The sequence below is a fragment of the Mixophyes fleayi genome, chromosome 10, assembly GCF_038048845.1.
Source record: "Mixophyes fleayi isolate aMixFle1 chromosome 10, aMixFle1.hap1, whole genome shotgun sequence".
Taxonomy (NCBI): domain Eukaryota; kingdom Metazoa; phylum Chordata; class Amphibia; order Anura; family Limnodynastidae; genus Mixophyes; species Mixophyes fleayi.
This window is the reverse complement of record NC_134411.1, coordinates 4921301-4945010: the sequence shown is the minus strand read 5'-3', so window position 1 is coordinate 4945010 and position 23710 is coordinate 4921301. Positions and strand designations below refer to the sequence as shown.

Here is a 23710-nt window from a genome sequence, read left to right as displayed (position 1 = left end):
TTCTGCTGGGACTTCACCATCATTATTTATATAGTCGAAAGACAGACAGACGTACGTCAATTTGATAGCAGCCAATTAACCTACCAGTATGTTTTTTTGAAGTATGGGAGGAAACTGGAGCACCCGGAGGAAACCCACGCAAATACAGGGAGAACATACAAACTCCTCACAGATAAGGCCATGGTCGGGAATTGAACTCATGACCCCAGTGGTCTAAGGCAGAAGTGCTAACCACTGAGCCACCAGACTTCATATTCCACATTTGTATTGGATATATCCTGCAGTGTCTTGTCTGTCGGTGTAGTACACACCTAGACCCGTATTCAATAAGAGACGCACATTATGTTTGTTTTGTGTTCCGTAATGAATTGGGCCCACAGTGGCTATAAAAAGGTATTCACCCCCTTCAGATTTTTTTCGCAAATTTGCTGTGTTACAACATGGAACCAGGATGGATTTTCTTAAGAGGAGATCTAGTATGGATATAGCAAGGGAATAAATAGTAATGCAATCACTTTAGTTTTTTGTTCAGAACTAATTTTGAAAAATGGTTGGATTACATTTATTTTGGCACATTATCGAGTACTTTGTGTTGATTAGCAGGAATACATTTTCAAATAAATGTTGGGGCTCATGCTGGAATAAACAAAAAACCTCTCGTGCCTCAAACGTTATGAAAGTGGGGAACTCTGTCCTCTATCCACACCTATCTCTCTATCCCATTCCATATTCATTTTAGGATAGCTTATTGAAATTCGGCCATATTTTATTGTACAAATATATTGGAAGAGATCTACAGTAAAATTAAAGTTGGAGAAGAACAACTGGTCTAATTGCTGTGATACGCACCATCTATGAAATGTTTAAATCATTCCCCAAACACCTGGGATAATTTTCTAAACAATTGTGGGAAATTAGAGTAAATATCAAATGTCTGCAGAATTTCTCAGGGGCTGAATGTAATTTTCTCCACTCTGGGAAATGTTCAAAGTTTCTTTGCAAATTGAGAAGAATACTTCTATATAAAAAAAACCAAAAAATAAACAAAACAAAACACAAAACTGTTCTTGGAGCAACAGCTTTCTCAGCAAATAGTTAACTTGATACTAGTAGTACAAACTTGCTCTCTCGTGAGAGTAGAGGGAGAATTTTAATTAAAGTCTCTGAAGGCGGCCTAGCATATACCAATTAGTTTCACTAGAATAAAAAGGTAAAGATAGCAGAGAGGCTTCAAAGTTTAAGGGTTACAAGTCGTCCTCTATTTCAGGAATTATCTGGTTACATATTTTAGGAATGTATAATATTTATTCATTCAGCCTCCAATAGAGTGTTATCCCTAGAACACAAACAGCCCTCCAAAGTTTATCGAAATCAAATACTGATCTGACCGTGGTGTTGTAACACTTTTCATGATGTCTTCTACCTACCATCACTTTAGATCAATGTTCTGTGCCCTACCTCCCACATCATCATTTCACAAAGCTAAAACCATTAATAAATTTTGTAGAAGCTTACAAAATTTTAGGTAGTATCTTGTCCCGACTAGGCTGAAAACGATATATGGGAGGACATCTGATCTATGTTAGGGTCGTTCCTTCACATCTGGTGGTCCTGCCCAAAGAAGCTCTGTTTTGGGATGATGTGGCTTGCTCTACTCAGTGACTTAAATCACTAAATGTCCCTGGTCCTTCCTTTTGGGCTCTCCATTAGAGGCTCTTGATAAATATGCAGAGAAACTGTCCATACAAATCCTAAACGCAGCCAAGTGCCTAGTGCCGCCCCCCAAGTTCTCCCAAATCTGCTGCAATGGTTTATATATGAACACCCCTCCAGTGCACACGATACCAACACTCACCCTCAGGATACTTCAAATTTAACAGCTTATAAGAAGATGGATTTTATAGGTTAATTCTGTTTTACTCAATTTAGAGGAACTATTGTCTTGTCTCAATCTGCCCCCTGTCCGTCCCTCTGCTTCCCTTCCTCCTTACAATATAGAAGATAGACCTCACACTCCGACATATCACTCAATGGTTTAGTATTTATTACTTTGGTACATTTCAAGCCACTTAAAGAAACGTGTATTTTATTTGCCTTATTGTTACCCTTTTTATACATTCTTCTGTGTAAAAGCCCCTTTCAGACATATACATTGTTACCTATTCTGGCCTGCATTGGCTATTTACTCTGTATGTATACATTGTGTGTTGGTACTTTATTTATAAAATTACTACAAAAAAAAAAAAAACCTTTTGTAGGCAGCGGGGAATTACAAAGTGGTACTGACAAGTGTCATCACACCAAGGACACTGATGTTTGGAAGATCTTCTGAAACAATATCCACGTTAAGCTATGGGACCCAGACAGATCAACGGACATTTCTCTATCCATCTCTGTTTTGACTTTGGTGATCCAACTAGGTAGCAACCACTGTCACCACAACTTACGGGGGAAAAGAGTCCTGGCTATATGTCCGACAGCTAACAGGATGCCAAATTAAAATGCCAGGCACAGAGAACTGTCAGAGGACAGAGTGTCCATGCAGCGCATGAGCAAAAGTATTTTCCAGAAGAAGAGGAAGGCGATTCAGTTGAGAAAAATGATGATGGACATTCATGGTTGCCAACAGCTGCTTTGACGTAATATGGTTCATCTTTCATGTTTCCACCTTCCATGGTCTCTCTCCTCATTCAAACTGTATTATACAATTTGTAGCTGCACAAATGCCAGTCGTCAATAACCAATTTAATATTGATGGCTGATAATGGCCTTACACACATTCTCAAACAAGTACATATTTTAATCCTCTACCTTATGTATCAGTTGTCTTAGATTGTAAGCTCATTTAGGCAGGACCATCTTTAAGTTCTGTACTTGTATGTTATTTATTTGCATCATGATCTCCAGAATTTATGGCACTCTACAATACTGTATGTTGGCACTCTATAAACAATAAGTGTTACTTCCTCAAAAGAGGCAGAATCCTGATTTCTAGTACGCTTTGCAGAATCTTCCTCGATTTTAAAATAGTAGAAATGGATTGGCCCAGCACGAGCAGTAGGGCTTTGGTGTAGTTGTGTGCGCATTGGTCCAGCAACAGAGAGCAATCAAATTATAGTAAGAAGTGTCTAAGAAGCAAAAGCAGTCATCAAGATAATCAATAGTATCAGGGATACCCAACAACCTTTGTTTTTGAGGGACTTTATATGTTTAAGAATGTGCGATTTGCTGAAACATCCCTTGCATTGACTGCTAGGGTATCATGGGAAATCTCCAAATTTGTCTGCATACTGTCCTATTGCAATAATCTCTATAAACAACTCATTAATTATTTCAACTCACACTGAAATGATGAGCGTTAAATGTTCCTAAACTTGGGCTCCAGGTTATCATTCAGACCTGCTTTGTTGATGACAGTTCCAGTGGGGATGGACAAGAGGAACATCAGGCACTATTTTTAGCCAAGGCTGAAGTGGTGAAATAAGTCTATGACTTCAACCTGTTGCATTACTAGGGCATTCCATTTTAAAGTCATTGTGTTATCCACACTGGGGTACAGACTGTTTAGCTATAAGACCGATACTCCTGCATCCAACCATTACAGCAATGCACATCTGCCCCCACGAAAATGTATTGTTCTGTGCATTAACATACATAAGCGGATATTTCAGTAAAATAATGATAAAAAGCATTGGGAGAAACATATTGCTATTGTTAAGATAGAAATGAATAAGCAGAAAAAAAAAACAAAAAAGTAGGTCTAAAGTACAATCTTAATAATAAAAACTCTAAAAATGTGTTAATCTAGAAGGGGCAAAGTCCTCAGGCTGACAGTTGACAAGTCAGGCTCACAAAATCCCCTTTCTTACCCCCCAAAATGGCAATCTGAAGATTTACTGGATCAATTATTGCCAAAATGATTTATATTAATTACTACATATACCATTTCTTTTAAGAAAGGCAACCAATCTATTTTAGAATTCTAACAATGAATTTGCCATTACCACCTCATACAGGAAGGAATTACAGCACTGAACCACTTTTACAGTTAAGAACTCCTTATGCTCATGGTAAAACATTCGCAATGTATGACTCATTGTCTTCTGTATGGTCCTTGGTACAATCCACTTATAGACAAATCTTTGTACTAAGCACAACTATATTTAAACATAATAATTAGGTTATTTCTAGGGACTTTAACCCTTCAATTGCGTCAATGAATTAAGTTGTCCGTCTCTGTACTTTCTACTAGTTCTACTATATCCTTTTTACAGCAAGGTGCCCAAAACTAACTTCTATTCAAGCTGATGTCTTACTAGAGACATAGAGTAAGGCTATGTCCACATAACGTATGTTTACATCCTTTTATTCATTCCGGGATTTTATTATTTTACTTTGCAGCTGCCACCTGGCACTGTATGTGGCTACACAGCTTTCTGCCATCCAAAATGCCCAAGTCCTTTTCCATCGGTTTTTGGCTGATGCACTAGTACTAGGGGTTACAATTAAAAGACAGGTTACAGAGTGAAAGGAGGGACACTAAAAAGCAGAGAGCCACCTGCTACAAGCTATGACACAGATCCACATCCTATGGGTGCGATGGTTCAGCATCTACACAATGTAACCAGCAAGAAGTTAAACACACAGTTTTAAGGATAGCTAGTATTGCTTTCACAATTAAACTGGATCTGCCTGTGGGTGATACCAACTTGCTCGACATTTACCAAGTATCCCTTAAGAGGTATTAGCCCATTACTGTAGGACGAGATAAAAAATGCAATTGCCAGAATTTACCAGGACTATAGAGATTCCATTAAAACTGCAATGATCTCATTCTGGTGCATGTTTTAACTAATGTAATATTAACCTAGCAAAGTTTATCCCCCTTTTAAATTTTTCAGCTTATTGCTTCCTTTACCTTCAAATCAAGATGAATAGGAACAGTGCAAGAAAGGAACAAACACAAACTACCACTGCTGCTTTTTTGGTATATTTTGGTCTTTAAAGCAACACAAAAACACTTATTAGTAAGTCAGGTACTTGGAAGTTTCCATCAGTAGCCCAGCATTCACATTGAGATTTTCTGAATTTATATTGATCATTTCTCTAACATACAATAATCTGACCCAAATCTTTAGGCACACAGGCATATTACTACACTACCACCATGTTTCTCTTCCTTCGTCCAGAGGAAAAAGTAATAAGGTGGCAGGTCTACTGTACGATTATTCATCTTTATGAAATGGGTATAATGATCCTTATTGCTCCAGAGTCTCTTTTCCGTAGAGTGGAACAAAATTGTAACACAGGACAAGCGCATTATAAAACAGTCTGTGTCCACTAATCCTTCCCCAAAATGAATAATGACAGATAATGCTTTTGACCATTAGCCTCGTACTGGCAACCATTCATGTTTCCTGAAACTTTCTCAGAAACTCAAACTACAAATATTCTTAAGAGACTTTGTGATAGAATTATATGGTGTAAAACAGTAAGGAGGGGGGTGGTGATTTAATGCAGTTCATGCGAGTGCTGTATTGAATGTGGGATGGGAAATGGTAAAGAAAAATAGCAGGTGGGAAATGGGAGTGATATTAATAAAGCTTTACATTTTAAGCCAATAATATGTTCAAGACCACTTAAGTTGGCCATAAACATTTATATCTGCTTGCTTAGCCCAAGAAAAGAACAACCAAGAACATCCTATTTGGACATACATGGCAGGCCAAACGGGACATATATACATTTATTTTGGTGGCTGATCATATGGGACCCACTTAATATAGTTATATGGTAGCCATACACTTATCCTAATAGCAGTCAATAAGTTATAGTTATCTCTACCAGAAAGGATACAAATTCCATCTAGTTTTATCTCTCAGCAGACGTGGTCGGTGGAAACCCACAGATGCCACTTTCTGGTCAATTTGACACGAATTAGCCAAACCAGCAGATTATGTTACCAGAAGCATGGCCAGCTTTAATGTAGCCACACATGAAGCAATTATTTGGGCAATTAGGTTATTTTCAACCAGACATTGCTCTGTGTGTGGGCTTAATACAAACAGGATAAGAAGTTGGTCTATGACTGATTATTGCATTAATTGGGCCCCATCTGATCCAAATGTTCAGCACCACAGCACCTGTACAATATTTCCACACGAGGAAACTTGAGTCATAAAATTTAATCAAGGAAAACATCACACTGAATATGGAACTGGCTCTATTTTGGTTCCAGGAGACCTAGGGTCGGTAATGGTGACATTGCTTCATACCTGGCGTTTAAGTGAAACAAGCTGTGTGTCCAGCTGACACAGCGTGAGTGCTGGAATCTCCGTGCTGGTACATACTGCGCCAATATCACTCTTGCTGAGGTACATGCCTTTAGGAGGCCTCCGGCGGGAACGCAAGGGATGATGCCGATACTGAGACACCATGGGATCCTTTCTCACCGGCCCAGGCTTTCCACTAGACACAACTGATGTGGACCTCTGGGGTTCCTAAAATATTTCAGAGAAAAAAGGAGGCAGATACAAAATTAGCATTTGTAGGAAATAAGGATGAGATGGAAAAGGAAAAAATTTGTAGAGAGGTACGAGAGGACTTGAAATGTATGAAAAAGAAGAATGGATGGAATAATGAAGGATACAACATGTGCTACAAAAGGGATCTCACCTCTTTCTTGGTCTCGGCAGCATCTGGCTCAGTGTCGCTTATCTTTTGTACATCATCTCCAGCTTCAATACTATAAGCGGTAGGAGAACTGGATTCATTATAATAATCATGTGCCTTGAAAACCTTAATCACGCTCAACTAGCTGATCTTCCCATTACATTAGATCAAACTGTTCCCCATCCCCTTCCTCTCTCCCAGATCAGTTCTCTACAGGCTTCCTATGTCTGGCACTTATTTGATTTTCATTACCCTCTTTGTATACAGTTTCCTCCTCTCACCTCTCCTCCCGCTTGCTCTGAAGTCGGCGGGCCTGTCTGTCCATCACACTGGTTCTGCATCGAGTCTTCTTCCAAGAGTAATAATACTTGACCAAACTGGGGATCGTTTTATCAGGGAGCTGTGGGTAGGTGGTATCTTTGTTGTTATGTAGGCCTGTGCCACAAACATCACACATGTACCAGACTATATACCCAACTAATCATTTAGTGTACTCTGCACACTTCTTTCAAATACCCCAAACTGCGAAGATGATAAGCAAATTATTTTTCACTTAACTGTTGCCTTAAGGTAATGCAATAATTAAATTGCATTACAACTATTTTAACTGTGTGGTTAATACTTTAACAGTTGTTTTTAAAACCATAAAGTATCAGAAACATGACAATGTAACTCTTACTATCATCAGCTGGGGAAATTAATATCTTTTCAATTTTATAGTGTTAAGACATTATTTGTATAGTGCGATTCCACAATGTTTACCATTTGCTGTATGCGTTGGAAGCACTTTCCATGAAAACTGAAGGCCTGTTCAAAAAGAACCTTGTCCTCAATACTCCACTCATCAGGAAACGGTGTGAAATTTGCAAGGTCAGCGAGAGAGCGTTCCACATCATGTTTGTGCCAAAGCAGCATGCCTAGAGCCTGTCAGTGACCAGAGGACACCGTGCAGAAAGAGCAGCAAGACGATGATTGAGTAAACAGAGACAGAAAGAGGGACGAAATAGTGACACAAATGAGTGTGAGGAACAGGAGTAGGAAAGAAGGAGTAAAGATGTGGGGTGCATGGGTAAAGAAACAAGATGGAAACAGATCAACAGTAATTCCACATTATAACCAAGTATGACGCACTTTTGATGCATCTTCCCTAGCCCACTGATATCAGACAGCTTTCTCTGACAACATATTGCTCAACTGTAATATGTGAGTTAACTGGATTGCAGTAAGGGTATGTATTCAAAAGTGTTTTAATATAAGTCTGTGTTGCGTTACCTCTCACTGCAATCAACAGAAGTGCAGGCACTACTCAAGTAGCGACCGATAGCTTTCTATGACAAGCGAGGTAACTATAGTCAAGGCAGTTTTTACAAACAGATGTATTATGGTTATAGTATGTGACTCATTTGGCATTGATCAACACTGAAGTCTAATTACAGAATTCTAACAGTGACTAATAGCTCAACATTTTAACAAGTGTTAAATGTTGTAATCACCTTCCATAGGTGGTTGAACATGTGTTTGTGAGTGCATACCCCAACTGAAAATAGTCAGGTTGTCCCCAAGTTACACTACAAGTGTTCTTACCTGCTCCACATTGTATCCGTGTTTCTCCTTTGCCATTGAGATATACTCATCCACTGCAACAAAGGAAGATAACAAAGCACTGCAGCATACTGAATGGTGAGTGTATAAAGACTAGCCTTTATTCATGTTACTCTGGAACTAAACAACTCTGACTAATATATATTTTACTTCTGTATATATGCCACATGCAAATAGTGTGCATTTCCCATATAACAATGCTTTTGTTTATTCTATTACAAAACTAGAACATAAACGAACAAGAAATAACATGGAAAAAAAGGCTTAAACTTACATTTTGCATCAGACACACAGCTATTTGGTGTCCACACCAACATCCCCTTCATCTCAATGTCATTAGTCTGTGTTGCATTGTCTGTGAAGAGAAGCAGAGAGACATAACACTGAAGGAACCCAAATTCAGAGGAGAACGGTCACTTAAATCCAGGTAAATAAGCTCCATGTTCTAGAAATATACCACATTTCCTGGCGATAAACTGAAGATAAATGCGGTGGCATTTTTTTCTTTTAGAAAATATGGAGTAAATCTACCACCAGGTTGTAATACAATTTACCTCCCCTTTCATAGAATTCCCTAATGTCACATTAATATGTATAAGTGCACTGTATTTCTCAGCTGGTTTGACAGTAAAACATGTTGACGGGCAGCACGGTGGCTTAGTGGTTAGCATTCTGGCTTACAGCACTGGGGTCATGAGTTCAATTCCCGACCATGGCCTTATCTGTGAGGAGTTTGTATGTTCTCCCTGTGTTTACGTGGGTTTCCTCCGGGTGCTCCGGTTTCCTCCCACACTCCAAAAACACACTGGTAGGTTAATTGGCTGCTAACAAATTGACCCGTGTCTGTGTGTTAGGGAATTTAGACTGTAAGCTCCAATGGAGCAGGGACTGATGTGAGTGAGTTCTCTGTACAGCGCTGCGGAATAAGTGGCGCTATATAAATAAATGGTAATAATAATGTGTCTATCCCTGGGTACGGCATTTGGAAGTCATAAGTAAATAAGAAAAACAAAATGGAGTTTCCAATATTAGGAAGCCACCCCTATTAAAGGGTCCCTCTCTTTGGACGTCGGTCTTTACTGTACAATTGCCACTTGACCATCAGCAAGAGTCACCATTTCATGAGAGGTTCGTTACTGGAGAGGCCACTATGTAACATGCAAAAGTAGTCAATGGGGATTATGCTGTGAAAGCGGCACCCTGTTGACAATTTTTGTATCTTACCTGGTGGCTCCTCTTCCTGTGAGGCTCACAAGATAACTGCTCCTGTATGGTAAATGGAAAAGTGTAAGGGGACCAATACTGCACTTGTATCCAGGGGAACATATTGAATTTGCCACTTTGTGAGTAGTTTTTGTATAAAACAATGGGTTCCACGCAAAAAAAAAAAAAATAGGGCCAGTTTTGGATACAAGAGCACTGATCATGTAGTTCAATAATCTGCAGCTTTGCCACATGCTTAAAATAATTGTAGAACTATTAGGACTCAAGTACAGGTTGATCTAATAAGATGTTCACATATACATTTGTGGATGTTGTTAATGGTTATTTTATGAACTGCATTACAAGATGAATGGCTCTTTATTACAAAGACTTCACAACTCTATTATTATAGTTGTAGTCAGAATTGTTGTCAGCGATCACATACAGGGTTTGTTCATAGCATCTGGAGATGTGCTATATTTGCTACTCTAATCTAACAAGCATGCAAGCCATTGTTTTAATGATAAACAGAGATTACAGTGTAGTTAATTTTCTTTACACACATTTCGTACTGCGCCGTTTCCGCCTTATAGTGACCGATACTGTAACCTTGGCTAAGCAAGACCATTTTTTAAGTTTTGCTACACAGGCGAGAGGCCATATTGAAAAGATCTGGGAATTTGTTACTCCAGCGTTATCACAGGGCCTGGCGGTGCGACTAAAACGGCACAACACAGGCCGGCTGTTGTCGGCCGCTGTTTCGATTGTAGGACATTGCAAAACTGGTTCAATCTATTTTGATCATATCCTTCTCAGGTTCTGTACGTGTTTTGTGGTCATAAGTGACGAAGATAGGCCAATTTATGCAAATTAGAGCCAATAACTCAGTTTGGGCAACATTAATTTGAATGTTCTGTCAATTTATTCTGTGTTTCAAAGCACTAAATAGCCTCTGTGGCAGACACCCTCAGTACACCTATGACATTTATAAGAAGTCCTAAATCTAAAGCCATATAAACACAAACCATAAATATATGTTTCATTTTAGTGTTCATTTAAAAAGGACCACTAATCCTAAAATACAGGTTACCTAATAAAACATGACTAATAACATTCAAATATATATATGTAAAAATATCCACATATTGACAGTACTTGGGATATTTGGTATTGTGTTTGCATTTGATATGTAGCTAAGTGCAAGTTTTTGTTCTTGGTTACCAGCTATCTATTTGGAAAAAGGTGTCTAAGAAGCCAGCTGCAGCTCCAACAGTGGGATTATTCACAGGAACGCGGCCGTATGTAAAAAAAAAATATATATATATCTATCTACATCACAACTTTCTCTCAAGTGTCTTCTGCAACCTTTACATATACACATTTATTAGTTGCTTGTTTAAATAAGCTTACTTATGTTTTAGGTTTAGATGAAATGTAAGGCTTAAAACAAAAGAAGACCAAGGGGCTAGATTTACTAAGCTGCGGGTTTGAAAAAGTGGGGATGTTGCCTATAGCAACCAATCAGATTCTAGTTGTCATTTTGTAGAAGGTACTAAGCAAATGATAGCTAGAATCTGATTGGTTGCTATAGGCAACATCCCACTTTTTCAAACCCGCAGCTTAGTAAATCTAGCCCCAAAACTTTATAGAGGTCATACCTGGTTTAAACTCTGGAATCTGGGCCTGGTAATCAGCCCCCACTCGGATCATGCTGTCTAAAAAAAAATAAAAAAAATAAAAAGCTTAGTCATAACAATAACAAGAAGACTAGTCTCTAATAAGTGAGACAGAGAATGAACAAGAAGTACTTAAAAAAGAGAAACAGCTAATAAAGGAAACAAAGATAGACAAGGAACATTCGCTTAGTGCAGGTGAATAGGGCAGCAATAAGTAGTTGGATTATTTTTCCTGGCTACTCACAGGAGGTCAAACCTGTCCCAAAGGGACTGATGCAGATAGATATTACAGGAAGAAAAGGGGACAGAAAAAGCTACAACTGAAACAATAGTAGAACATAAGAGATTGAGCAATGCTAATGAAGGACACTTTCTAGTTTTAAAAGCAGAAAGCGACCAAGAAATATAAAACAAAAGAGTGCAAGGATTAAAAAAAAAAAGATCAACCAACATATCGCTTATACATCACTCGATTGCAAAGTTGATTGAATTATACAAAAATAAAATACTTCTGGATCACTGTATATATAGCTTGAAAAATAAATGTACGCCTTAATATAAAAGTCAAACCCTTCCAATCAGAACAAAGTTGCAGATGCTGTCCTTGCGCTATCATAGCAATCAAATTCATTGGTTATCAACAAATGGCCAATGCAAAGTAATCAAATGTCAATGTGATCATGACCAAAGTCACATGGATCAAAATTTCAAAGATAAGACTTGATATGTTTCTTTATGTACTTTATTTTGCCAACTGAATTTTCCAGAGAATGTTACATGTTACATTAAGCAGCACCACCGGGAGATTAAGTAACATATAGGTAGGTACTTGCAACTTTGCAGTCTCGTCCACTTCTCCACTTGTATCAGTCCCACATTAAAGAAAGATTTCCCAATGAGCTCCTGTGTGAATGTAAGCTGATTACCCAGACAATACCATGTCCCTGAAAGCACCCAGTATTGATCGGAGGGTGCAAAGAAAGACTGTCAAGGAGATGGTTTCAAAAGGTATGACCCAACGCATTTCGTTGCAATTTCATCAGGGGGTTAACCCCCATAGTAATGTATCTGCGCGCATACTATATTATATAATATATATATAAGTGGTTAGCACTTCTGCCTCACAGCACAGGGGTCATGCCAATTCCCAACCATGGCCTTATCTGTGTGGAGTTTGTATGTTCTCTCCTTGTTTGGGTGGGTTTCCTCCGGGTGATCCGGTTTCCTCCCACACTCCAAAAACATACTAGTAGTTTAATTGGCTGCTATCAAAATTGACCCTAATCTCTCTCTATGTCTGTGTGTGTGTGTATGTAGGGAATTTAGACTGTAAGTTCCAATGGGGCAGGGACAGATGTGAGCGAGTTCTCTGTACAGCGCTGAGGAATCAGTGGCGCTATATAAATAAATGGGGGTGATGATTGTAACAGTTGATGAGGTTGAAAAAAAGACACCAGTCCATCAAGTTCAACCTATTTTGGATCTCCTGCGATCCTGCACTTATATTTGAAATTCATCCAGAGTAAGAAACCACCAATCTGTTTCAATTGTGAAAATCCCCCCAGATTGCAGTCCTATTTTTACCCTATATCCACTACTATCCTAAATTTTAATTAATGGTCGTATCCCTGGCTACACTTTACCACTAAAAATTTGTCTAACCCTTTCTTAAACATATCTATTGAATCTGCCATCACAATCTTCCCTGGCAATGAATTCCATATCTTGACTGCCCTTACTGTAAAGAACCCCTTCCTTTGCTGGTTGTGAAATTTCCTCTCCTCTAACCTTAGGGGATGACCACGTGTCCTGTGTATGGTCCTTGGGGTAAAAAGTTCCCATGAAGGTTCTCGATATTGACCCCTAATGTATTTGTACATAGTAATCATATCTCCCCTTAGACGTCTCTTTTCTAAAGTAAACATGCCTAAACTGGCTAACCTTTCCTCATAACGTAATGACTCCATACCCTTTATCAATATTGTCTCCCTTCTTTGAACCCTTTCTAGTTCCAAATTATCTTTTTTATAGAGTGGTGCCCAGAACTGTACTGCATATTCAAGATGAGGTCTTACCAACGATTTATACAGTGGCAAAATTACACTGTCTTCCCTTGCATCTATACCCCTTTTTATGCATGTCAATACTTTATTTGCCCTTGCAGCTGCTGCTTGACATTGAGCACTATAGCTAAGTCTACTGTCTAAGAGCACTCCCAAATAATTTTCCATAATAGATTCTCCTAAATTAATTCCATTTAATTTATAGATTGCGTTCTTGATCCCTGAATGCATAACCTTACATTTATCTGTGTTAAACCTCATATTCCATTTGGCCGCCCGTTCCTCCAGTTTATTGAAGTCCCTCTGTAGAGAAGCTACATCTTGCTCTGATTTTATTACCTTACAGAGTTTAGTGTCATCTGCAAAAATAGAAACTTTACTCTCTAAACCATCACCAAGGTCATTAATGAATATATTAAAAAGGAGTGGCCCCAGCACGGAACCTTGAGGTACTCCACTTAAGACTTTTGACCAATTAGAAAATGTTCCATTTATCACAACTCTCTGTTCCCTATTCTCTAACCAGTTTTCGATCCAAGTACAAATGTTGATTCCTAGACCCAGTTTCCTAATTTTGTAAAACAACCTCTTGTGTAGCAGGGTATCAAAGGCCTTTGCAAAATCTAAGTAGACCACATCTACTGTGCTGCCCTGGTCTAAGTTTCCACTAACTTCCTCGTAGAAACTAATTAGATTAGTTTGACATGACCTATCCCTCACAAATCCATGTTGATTCCCACTAATAATTTTATGGCGTACCAAGTAATCCTGAATACTATCCCTTAAAATGCCTTCCAGTAGTTTCCCCACTATTGATGTCAAGCTTTGAGGTCTATAATTCCCTGGTTGTGATCTCGTCCCCCTTTTAAACAACGGCACCACATCTGCTATTCGCCAATCCCTTGGTACTGAGCCTGATGAGATTGAATCTCTAAAAATTAAGAATAGCGGTCTAGCTATTTCCGAGTTTAACTCCATAAGGACCCTTGGGTGTATGCCACCTGGACATTTATTTATCTTAATTTTCTTCAGTCGCCTTTGGACTTCTTCCTCCGACAACAAAGTATTAATTAATGGCATGGTTTCATTTCCATTTGTATGTATTACTTCTACCATTTGTTCCTCTCTGGTAAATACTGAAGAAAAGAAAGTGCTGAATACCTCTGCTTTTTCCTTAGTATCTATTTATCAATTCACCTATCTCACTTCTTAGGGGTCCTATATTATCTTTTTTAATCCTTTTGCCATTTATATACTTAAAAAACTTTTTGGGGTTTGTCTTACTTTCTTTTGCAACGTGCCTTTCATTTTCTAATTTAGCCAATCTAATTTCCTTTTTGCATGTTTTATTACATTCCTTGTACCTACGGAAGGACTCCTCTGACCCTTCAGACTTAAACAAATTAAATGCACGCTTCTTCCTTTGCATTTCTTCCCTTACCTTTTTATTTAGCCACATTGGTTTAGACTTAATTCTTTTACATTTATTTCCCATAGGAATGAACTTATACGTGTATGTTTCCAACAACATTTTAAAGACAGCCCACTTTTCTTCCGTATTTTTTCCTTCAAAGGCTTTGTCCCAGTCTATGCTCTTTATAGACTCCTTTAGCATATTAAAATTTGCCTTTCTAAAGTTCAAAGTCCTAGTTGATCCCTTATACCGTTGCTTCTGGAAACTAATTTCAAATGAGACCATATTATGATCACTGTTTTATATATATATATATATATATATATATATATATATATATATAGCGAGAGAGAGAGAAAGTATATAGATATCTATCGATAGGTATATGGATATCTATCTATTATATCTATCTATAGTCAAGTCCATAAATATTGGGACATCGACACATTTTTCATATTTTGGGCTCTATACACCCCCACAATGGATTTGAAATTAAACTAACAACATGTGCTTTAACTGCAGACTTTCAGCTTTAATTTGAGGGAATTTACATCCAAATCAGGTGAACAGTGTAGGAATTACAACGGATTCTATATGTGCCTCCCACTTTTTAAGGGACCAAAAGTAATGGGACAAACTATACAATCCTACATCAAACTTTCACTTTTTAATACTTTGTTGCAAATCCTTTGCAGTCAATTACAGCCTGAAGTCTGGAAGGCATAGACATCACCAGACGCTGGGTTTCATCCCTGGTGATGCTCTGCCAGGCCTCTACTGCTAAGATCTTCAGTTCCTGCTTGTTCTTGGGGCATTTTCTCTTCAGTTTTGTCTTCATCAAGAGAAATGCAGCTCAGTCGGATTCAGGTCAGGTGATTGACTTGGCCATTGCATAACATTCCACTTTTTAGCCTTAAAAAACTATTTGGTTGCTTTTGCAGTATGCTTTGGGTCATTGTCCATCTGCACTGTGAAGCGTCATCCAATGAGTTCTGAAGCATTTGACTGAATATGAGCAGATAATATTGCCCAAAACACTTTAGAATTCATCCTGCTGCTTTTGTCAGCGGTCACATCATCAATAAATACAAGGGAACCAGTTCCATTGGCAGCCATACATGCCCACACCATGACACTACCACCACCATGCTTCACTGATGAGGTGGTATGTTTTGTATCATGAGCAGTTCCTTTCCTTCTCCATACTCTTCTCTTCCCATCACTCTGGTACAAGTTGATCTTTGCCTCATCTGTTCATAGGATATTGCTCCAGAACTGTAATGGCTTTTTTAGATGTTGTTTGCCAAACTCTAATCTGGTCTTCCTGTTTTTGTGGATCACCAATGGTTTACATCTTGTGGTGAACCCTCTATATTCACTCTTCTGAAGTCTTCTCTAGATTGTTGACTTTGACACATATACACCTACCTCCTGGAGAGTGTTCTTGATTTGGCCAACTGTTGTAGAGGGGTTTTTCTTCGCCAGGGAAATAATTATTCTGTCATCTACCACAGTTGTTTTCCGTGGTTTTCCAGGTCTTTTGGTGTTGCTGAGCTCTCCGGTGCGTTCTTTCATTTTAAGAATGTTCCAAACAGTTGATTTGGCCACACCTATTGTTTTTGCTATCTCCCTGATGGGTTTGTTTTGATTTTTCACCCTAATGATGGCTTGCTTCACTGATAGTGACAGCTCTTTGGATCTCATATTGAGAGTCGACAGCAACAGATTCCAAATGCAAATGTCACACCTAGAATCAACTCCAGACCTTGTACCTGCTTAATTGATGATGAAATAACGAGGGGATAGCCCACACACGTCCATGAAATAGGTTTTGAGTCGATTGTCCCATTACTTTTGGTCTCTTAAAAAGTGGGAGGCACATATAGAAACCGTTGCAATTCCTACACCGTTCACCTGATTTAGATGTAAATACCCTCAAATTAAAGCTGAAAGTCTTCAGTTTAAGCACATCTTGTTAGTTTCATTTCAAATCCATTGTGGTGGTGTATAAAGCCCAAAATATGAGAATTGTGTCGATGTCCCAATATTTATGGACTTGACTGTAGATATAGATATATATATATATATATATATATCTATATTATAGCGAGAGATAAATATTATATAGATATATCTAAATCTATATCTATAGATAGATATCTCTATCTGTATCTCTATATATTATTTATAGATATAGATTATCTATAGATATATCTATAGATAGATATAGAGATCTATATCATTCTAGATATAGATTATCGATAGACAGATATAGATATATCTATAAATAATCTATATAATATATATATATATATATATACATATAGATAGAGAGAGAGATCTATATCAATCTATCTGTATGCATACATCTAGATTTAGCTATATATCTATAGCTAGCTACATCTATATGTATACACCTATAGCTAGCTACATCTATATGTATACACCTATAGCTAGCTACATCTATATGTATATATCTATAGCTAGATGTATATATCTATAGATATAGGTGTGTATATATGTATGCAAGTGTGTATGTATATATGCAGATACCTTATTATGGGGGTTACCCTCCTCATGAAATTGCCCTTAGTGGCAACAAAATGTACAGCTGACAATTGTGACATGTTAATTAGTGTAATCAACTTATAAGGAGGCAGTCAGTACTAATAATACTCATACATACACCATTATTGATATTATGAATAGCTTAAATACCTTATATAGTCATATCTGTGCTCATATCAGAAAACATTACCGAAAAAATTTACCGGCCGTGAGCACGTGACCGTTACTCAACCAATCATCAGGAATATACAACTGGTTGCTAGGCAAACTTTAATGGATCTACAACTGTTACTTAATAAACTTTCCCGATCATGTGACATGACTGTTACTCAGCCAATCATAAAACATGTGTGACTTGTTGCTAGGCAACCTATATTCAATATATGATTGTGTATCAGACATTACTAGGTAATGTCAGTACATGTTTATACTGCTCGGTGGCTCACACATTAAGGGATAATAATAACTCTTTGAATACCCTGAAGGAGCAATCCCCAACAAGTGGTACATCCAATTAAAATTAGATACCTACAGAGAGACAACGTCTCCAAATCTCACTTAAATTGTGACCATACCCGTGGCTGAACCTCAATCATATAGCTAAACCTAAGATCGCCACACATGTTTTTTTATATTGTCTATATCCTGATATAGAGGAGTGTCAAACCTCTATCTATACTGCTGCTACCTTCAGAGTTTACTCTGATTTATACACATTTTATATTAAAGCATATTTTTTATTTTATATTACAGCACCGTTCTTATGGTTCTTTTTTCTTATAAGGAGTAAAAGGATATTTGATGAGATGGTCAATACAAAAAAAAAAATAAATAAAAAAAATTAAGAGAGAGGAGCATGCGGCCTGTAGCGGGGCAAGGACAGGGAGCAGGCTGCCATGTAGCGGGGCAAGGACAGGGGGAGCAGGCGGCCCCAGAGCGGGGCAAGGACGGGGGAGCAGGCGGCCCCAGAGCGGGGCAAGGACGGGGGAGCAGGCGGCCCCAGAGCGGGGCAAGGACGGGGGAGCAGGCGGCCCCAGAGCGGGGCAAGGACGGGGGAGCAGGCGGCCCCAGAGCGGGGCAAGGACGGGGGAGCAGGCGGTTCCAGAGCGGGGCAAGGACGGGGGAGCAGGCGGCCCCAGAGCGGGGGAGCAGGCGGCCCCAGAGCGGGGCAAGGACCGGGGGAGCAGGCGGCCCCAGAGCGGGGCAAGGACCGGGGGAGCAGGCGGCCCCAGAGCGGGGCAAGAACCGGGGGAGCAGGCGGCCCCAGAGCGGGGCAAGAACCGGGGGAGCAGGCGGCCCCAGAGCGGGGCAAGGACCGGGGGAGCAGGCGGCCCCAGAGCGGGGCAAGGACCGGGGGAGCAGGCGGCCCCAGAGCGGGGCAAGGACCGGGGGAGCAGGCGGCCCCAGAGCGGGGCAAGGACCGGGGGAGCAGGCGGCCCCAGAGCGGGGCAAGGACCGGGGGAGCAGGCGGCCCCAGAGCGGGGCAAGGACCGGGGGAGCAGGCGGCCCCAGAGCGGGGCAAGGACCGGGGGAGCAGGCGGCCCCAGAGCGGGGCAAGGACCGGGGGAGCAGGCGGCCCCAGAGCGGGGCAAGGACCGGGGGAGCAGGCGGCCCCAGAGCGGGGCAAGGACCGGGGGAGCAGGCGGCCCCAGAGCGGGGCAAGGACCGGGGGAGCAGGCGGCCCCAGAGCGGGGCAAGGACCGGGGGAGCAGGCGGCCCCAGAGCGGGGCAAGGACCGGGGGAGCAGGCGGCCCCAGAGCGGGGCAAGGACCGGGGGAGCAGGCGGCCCCAGAGCGGGGCAAGGACGGGGGAGCAGGCGGCCCCAGAGCGGGGCAAGGACGGGGGAGCAGGCGGCCCCAGAGCGGGGCAAGGACGGGGGAGCAGGCGGCCTCTGTCTATCGGTTCCATTTAAAAAAAAAAAAAAAAAAAAGGGAAGAGAGTGAGAGAAATTAGCGGGGTCTATTACATTCCTCCAAACATGGAAGTGGCTATATGTTTTGTGGGGACACGGTGTGTGGTACTGATACACATAAAATTTAAGTACACATAAAACAAGCCAAAACTAACCTGTTATTTATTAATGATCAAATGCAGCACTTCCCATCAAGCATTGGGATGGTAGCATTCAGGTATTAACAGTGGATACATTTGTAAAAACAATGGCACAGAAATACTGGGAAAAAACAGATTAGTTTAAAGTGAATGGGCAAAAATATCCTACAATTCTAAAACTGTACCCCGAAAAGTAACGTGCTTATTTACAAATGTCAGTCCTTTGCCACAAATATAAATACTGCACAGTGGGGCCCTGACATGATGCACCCAGCTTTAAGTATCTTGCACTACTGAACTCTATAGGACTTCAGAAATCTAACTGCCCCCAGTGAGGAAAAATGAGCAGACAGGGATCCAGATAACTGCAATGGTAAAAATGTATCTGGTCTAAAAAGGCTTCTGCTACTTGTAAACCTCAATGCAACAGATTGCTTTACTATTTCTCTAGGTGTTTTGGTTAGTGCAGTGATAAAGAAAAAGGAATGAGTGATTAACCAGCAGTAGAAAAAAGTTGGACAGACTCTGCAGATATAGAGACAGATGGTAGGAGAGGATGACAGATAGTGAGTACAGAAGGAAGAAAAGGAGGAACAGTAAACATAGAGACAGAGCAAACTGTGGGCTTGAGAAATCCAGGACCAGAAAAAATATAAAAGTGCCAGTAAGTGCTTAGAAAGGTAGATTGTAAAAGATGGCAGCAATATATATGTATGGGGGAAGGATGATCGCTAGCATCAAAGCAGAAGACATTTACTGGGACAGCTATTACCAACTAGCCATAAATAAGTTTGTCAGTGCAAAAGAGACAACAGTAGCATTATCCAAGAGATAACAAGACAGATGTCATTGGAACCATAAAACTAAGGCATACTGAATAGACATGCAGTTCTGAAAAAAAAAAAAGAGAATAGCACGTACAGATTTTAAAGAACCACAATGTTAGAAGACTAGAGGTACAGAAACGAGCAGGCATAGAGAATAATATGCAGTATTAGGAAGGGAAGTATACACATTCGTAGAAATAATGTACCGGATGGGACGAAAAACAATGACAATGGTCAGTAAGAGTGAGCCAGCTGCAGGCTAACTAAAGAAAGCTCCAATAAGAGGTTAATTAACTATTTAGAAGCAACAGGCAGACAGCAATAAAGACATGGATGAATGACCAGCTGTCTAGCATGAAAGGGTCTGAAACAGATTCCTGCCTAAACCTCACTATTTAGTAAAGTATCAGCTTTGTTTCCCTTACATATTGTACTGGAAGTCTAGAGCATCACCCAAGCTCTGACACTGATCTGGAAAACAAGTAAAAATATGGAGCAAGCATTTCCCCAACACACACTGCATCACTCAACCCTGCACTGCCAACTAAACCCTAACAGATTCAATTGTAAAGCGCTACGGAATTTGCTGGCGCTATATAAATGTTGATGATGATGATTATGATCCCACAACAGCAGCACTGAACACTTCTTTTGCCATAGAGCTGCACTCAACCTCTGCCCCGTCAGTGAGCCTGCTCAATGCCCTCAACCTCTGCCCCGTCAGTGAGCCTGCTCAATGCCCTCAACCTCTGCCCCGTCAGTGAGCCTGCTCAATGCCCTCAACCTCTGCCCCGTCAGTGAGCCTGCTCAATGCCCGCAACCTCTGCCCCGTCAGTGAGCCTGCTCAATGCCCTCAACCTCTGCCCCGTCAGTGAGCCTCCTCAATGCCCGCAACCCCTGCCCCGCCAGTGAGCCTGCTCAATGCCCGCAACCCCTGCCCCGCCAGTGAGCCTGCAACTTCTGCCCCGCCAGTGAGCCTGCTCAATGCCCACAACTCCTGCCCCGCCGGTAGGCCTCGCTCAGCCTGCAACCATTACCCTGCCAGTAGGCCTCGCTCAGCAGGCAACCTTTGCCCTGCCAGTAGGCCTCTCAGCTCACAACCTTTGCCCTGCCAGTAGGCCACCTTTGCCCTGCCAATAGGCCTCACTCAGCTCACAACCTTTGCCATGCCTGTAGGCCACCTTTGCCCTGCCAGTAGGCCTCACTCAGCCTGCAACCTTTGTCCTGCCAGTGAGCTGCACTGTTCTGCTAGAGTGCTGCAGCCCTCAGACCATTTCCTGCCAAAGAGCAGCAATACAGCACTGAATCCCTCTTCTTCCACAGAGCTGCAAAGCAGCACTTAACCCATAATATGCTGGAGCCCTACAAGACAGCGATTATGTGTTTTAGTGCCACAAAGATTATTAACCACTCTTCTGTCTACATTTTTTTTTTTTTTTTGCAGCTATCTAAACCCTCACCCCTTGGAGCTTCATCTTCACTGCTGTCCTCCTCAGAATTGCTGCCCAAGCCGTCTGATTTGGCTCTCTTTCGAGAGATGATCGCTGAGGAGCCTGTAGATTTCTCCATCACGGATGGCATAGCTTGTTCCTTTAACCATTCAGTTCTTCACAGAAAGCTGTATCACCTCCTGACAAACCTCCAAACACAAGCAAAAATATATAGGGAAAAGCGTTATAAAATTAAAACACATACAACACTCTCCAAAAACTTTTAATAATAACAAATTACAGAATTATGACAAAGCAAGCACATATATGAGAATGCCACTGATATTTTACAGATTATTAATGCTGGGATCCCTTTATTGAAGAGTGTGATAACAGGCGCATATGGTTCCATGGGATCGTATTAAATTATAAAGACTAAGGACTAAAATGGAATATAGTTGGCAGAAATTGAGTATCAGGAGTGGTAAATAAAATATTGGAATTGGAGAAATTAATAACTCAGATAAAAAAAAAAAACATTTGTGAAGTTCTTAAAATATAAATATGTGTAAATCTACATTTTCGGTATAAAACAGTTAAGAATGTGAATGGGTTCATATTCCATGAGTACCAAATAATCCGTACAAAGAAAGAAAGCAAGTTGTAATGGTTTAGGTGAGGGATAAAGGGATGTGAGAGTGCCAGGACTTGGAATATTAGTACCGTGTGTGTATATATATTATATATGTACCTGGAGCTCTGCCCTTGTGTGCAGAGGTAATGTGTCCCTTGGAAGAAAGCATAGGGCATGAGATGGATGCAGGAAGAAAGGAGGATAGAGAGTGAGAGAGGAGAGGAGTCCAGCGGTTCCCCGAGCCGTTCAATCACAATGAGAACCAGCCACACACAGGCAAAGCTGCTCAAGAATCAAGATCCGGCGCCGCCGTCTCACTCCAGCATCACTCCGCCGCCTAGACGTCTTTCTCTTTCTCCGTGAGAGTGCACAGCTGCCGGCATCACCCAATGTGACCTCCCCTCCTCTAACCCCTTCCTCGCCCACCCTGCTCTCAACTACCCTGTCCTCCCCCCACCATCTCGCCCCTCCTCCAGCTCCATTCATTTCCTTTGCTTCCTCTACTTGCCCCTCCTAAGCACTATTTCCTTCCACACAAAATCCCGTTCCTATCTACCCCTTGCCTGTTTTATACCACCACCAACTCATTAATACCCTCCCAAATCTGTACTGTACACCAGCCAATGCTTAATCACCATCAGTCCATGTGTTTCTTTAGCTCTACCCTTCTCCATGTGTGCCCTCATTTTGGTTTACTCTGCTATTGTTTCCATTTTACCCCAACCACTCAATCTAAATTACAAATGTTGCCTTTTCCAGCCCTTCCTTTCCCTTGTCCCTTCTAGCACTTTGCTTGTTGGTGCCATCATATATTTGATCATTTCCCTCTGATCCTATGTTAGGCTATTTTTCCGTATTCAACGATATTTAAATCCCATTTACTCGTCCATACAATCCCCACTGTATCCCAGTGCTGGTATCCGCTCAGTCGTTCCCCTCCCCCTCCCAACATGTACACCACTCAGTTGTCTCCATAGATCTACATGTCCTTTCCTGTTGCCATCCAATTTATGGCATTCCATGCTCCCATATACACATATACAAGTCCACACTTACCTCACAATATAGATTGTGTCTTTTTTCACTCACTACCATTCATTATTTTCCCTGCTTTTCTCACCTTTTTTCCACACGGTTTGCAATAGGTTATCTATCCAGATCCTAGATATAGAAGAACTATTTTATTGGCATAGTGGGAGCAATTAACCCTTGTTGGTAATAGTGGCACCTAGCGCCACTACAGGCTAATTGAATCCACATATTCCAATGATTTGACTGCACTGGTAAATTAAGGTATAGAGCATTTTTAACACAGACTGATTTGCATGTGTGAACTGCGCTGCAAAGTTACACAGGTGGTCATAGGAGGTATTCGCTTATGGAACTGAAAGTTACAGAACGTTTGTCGCTGCACGGTGCGTCTAACGCGGCATGCAGCGCGAATGGGGATTTACATAAGTGTCTGGAGGACTGCATGCAAAAGGTGCATTGCTCATAGAAAGGAAGCTACTGCATGCACGGGGCTGAGTACAATGGGAGTGTTTGCCAAGCTCCATACAGAGTAAGGGT

General features: G+C 40.9%; 1 protein-coding gene across 2 annotated transcripts in view; it reads right to left on the bottom strand.

Annotated features, from left to right (window-relative positions):
* The window catches only part of RCOR2 (REST corepressor 2), a 106093-nt gene that overhangs the window by 5498 nt on the left and 76885 nt on the right, over positions 1–23710 (bottom strand). Inside the window, exons 1-9 of one of the 2 annotated variants that reach the window (XM_075187702.1) lie at positions 22259–22514; positions 21538–21716; positions 11136–11192; positions 8549–8629; positions 8257–8309; positions 7435–7596; positions 6954–7072; positions 6676–6745; positions 6276–6500 (exon numbers count right to left, since the gene is read on the bottom strand). In XM_075187702.1, coding sequence (XP_075043803.1) covers positions 6276–6500; positions 6676–6745; positions 6954–7072; positions 7435–7596; positions 8257–8309; positions 8549–8629; positions 11136–11192; positions 21538–21658 — 888 coding nt within the window. In that variant the 5' untranslated portion in view covers positions 21659–21716; positions 22259–22514. Of the gene's footprint in view, positions 1–6275; positions 6501–6675; positions 6746–6953; positions 7073–7434; positions 7597–8256; positions 8310–8548; positions 8630–11135; positions 11193–21537; positions 21717–22258; positions 22515–23710 lie in introns of those variants that run through there. The other variant, XM_075187703.1, reaches the window with a different exon arrangement.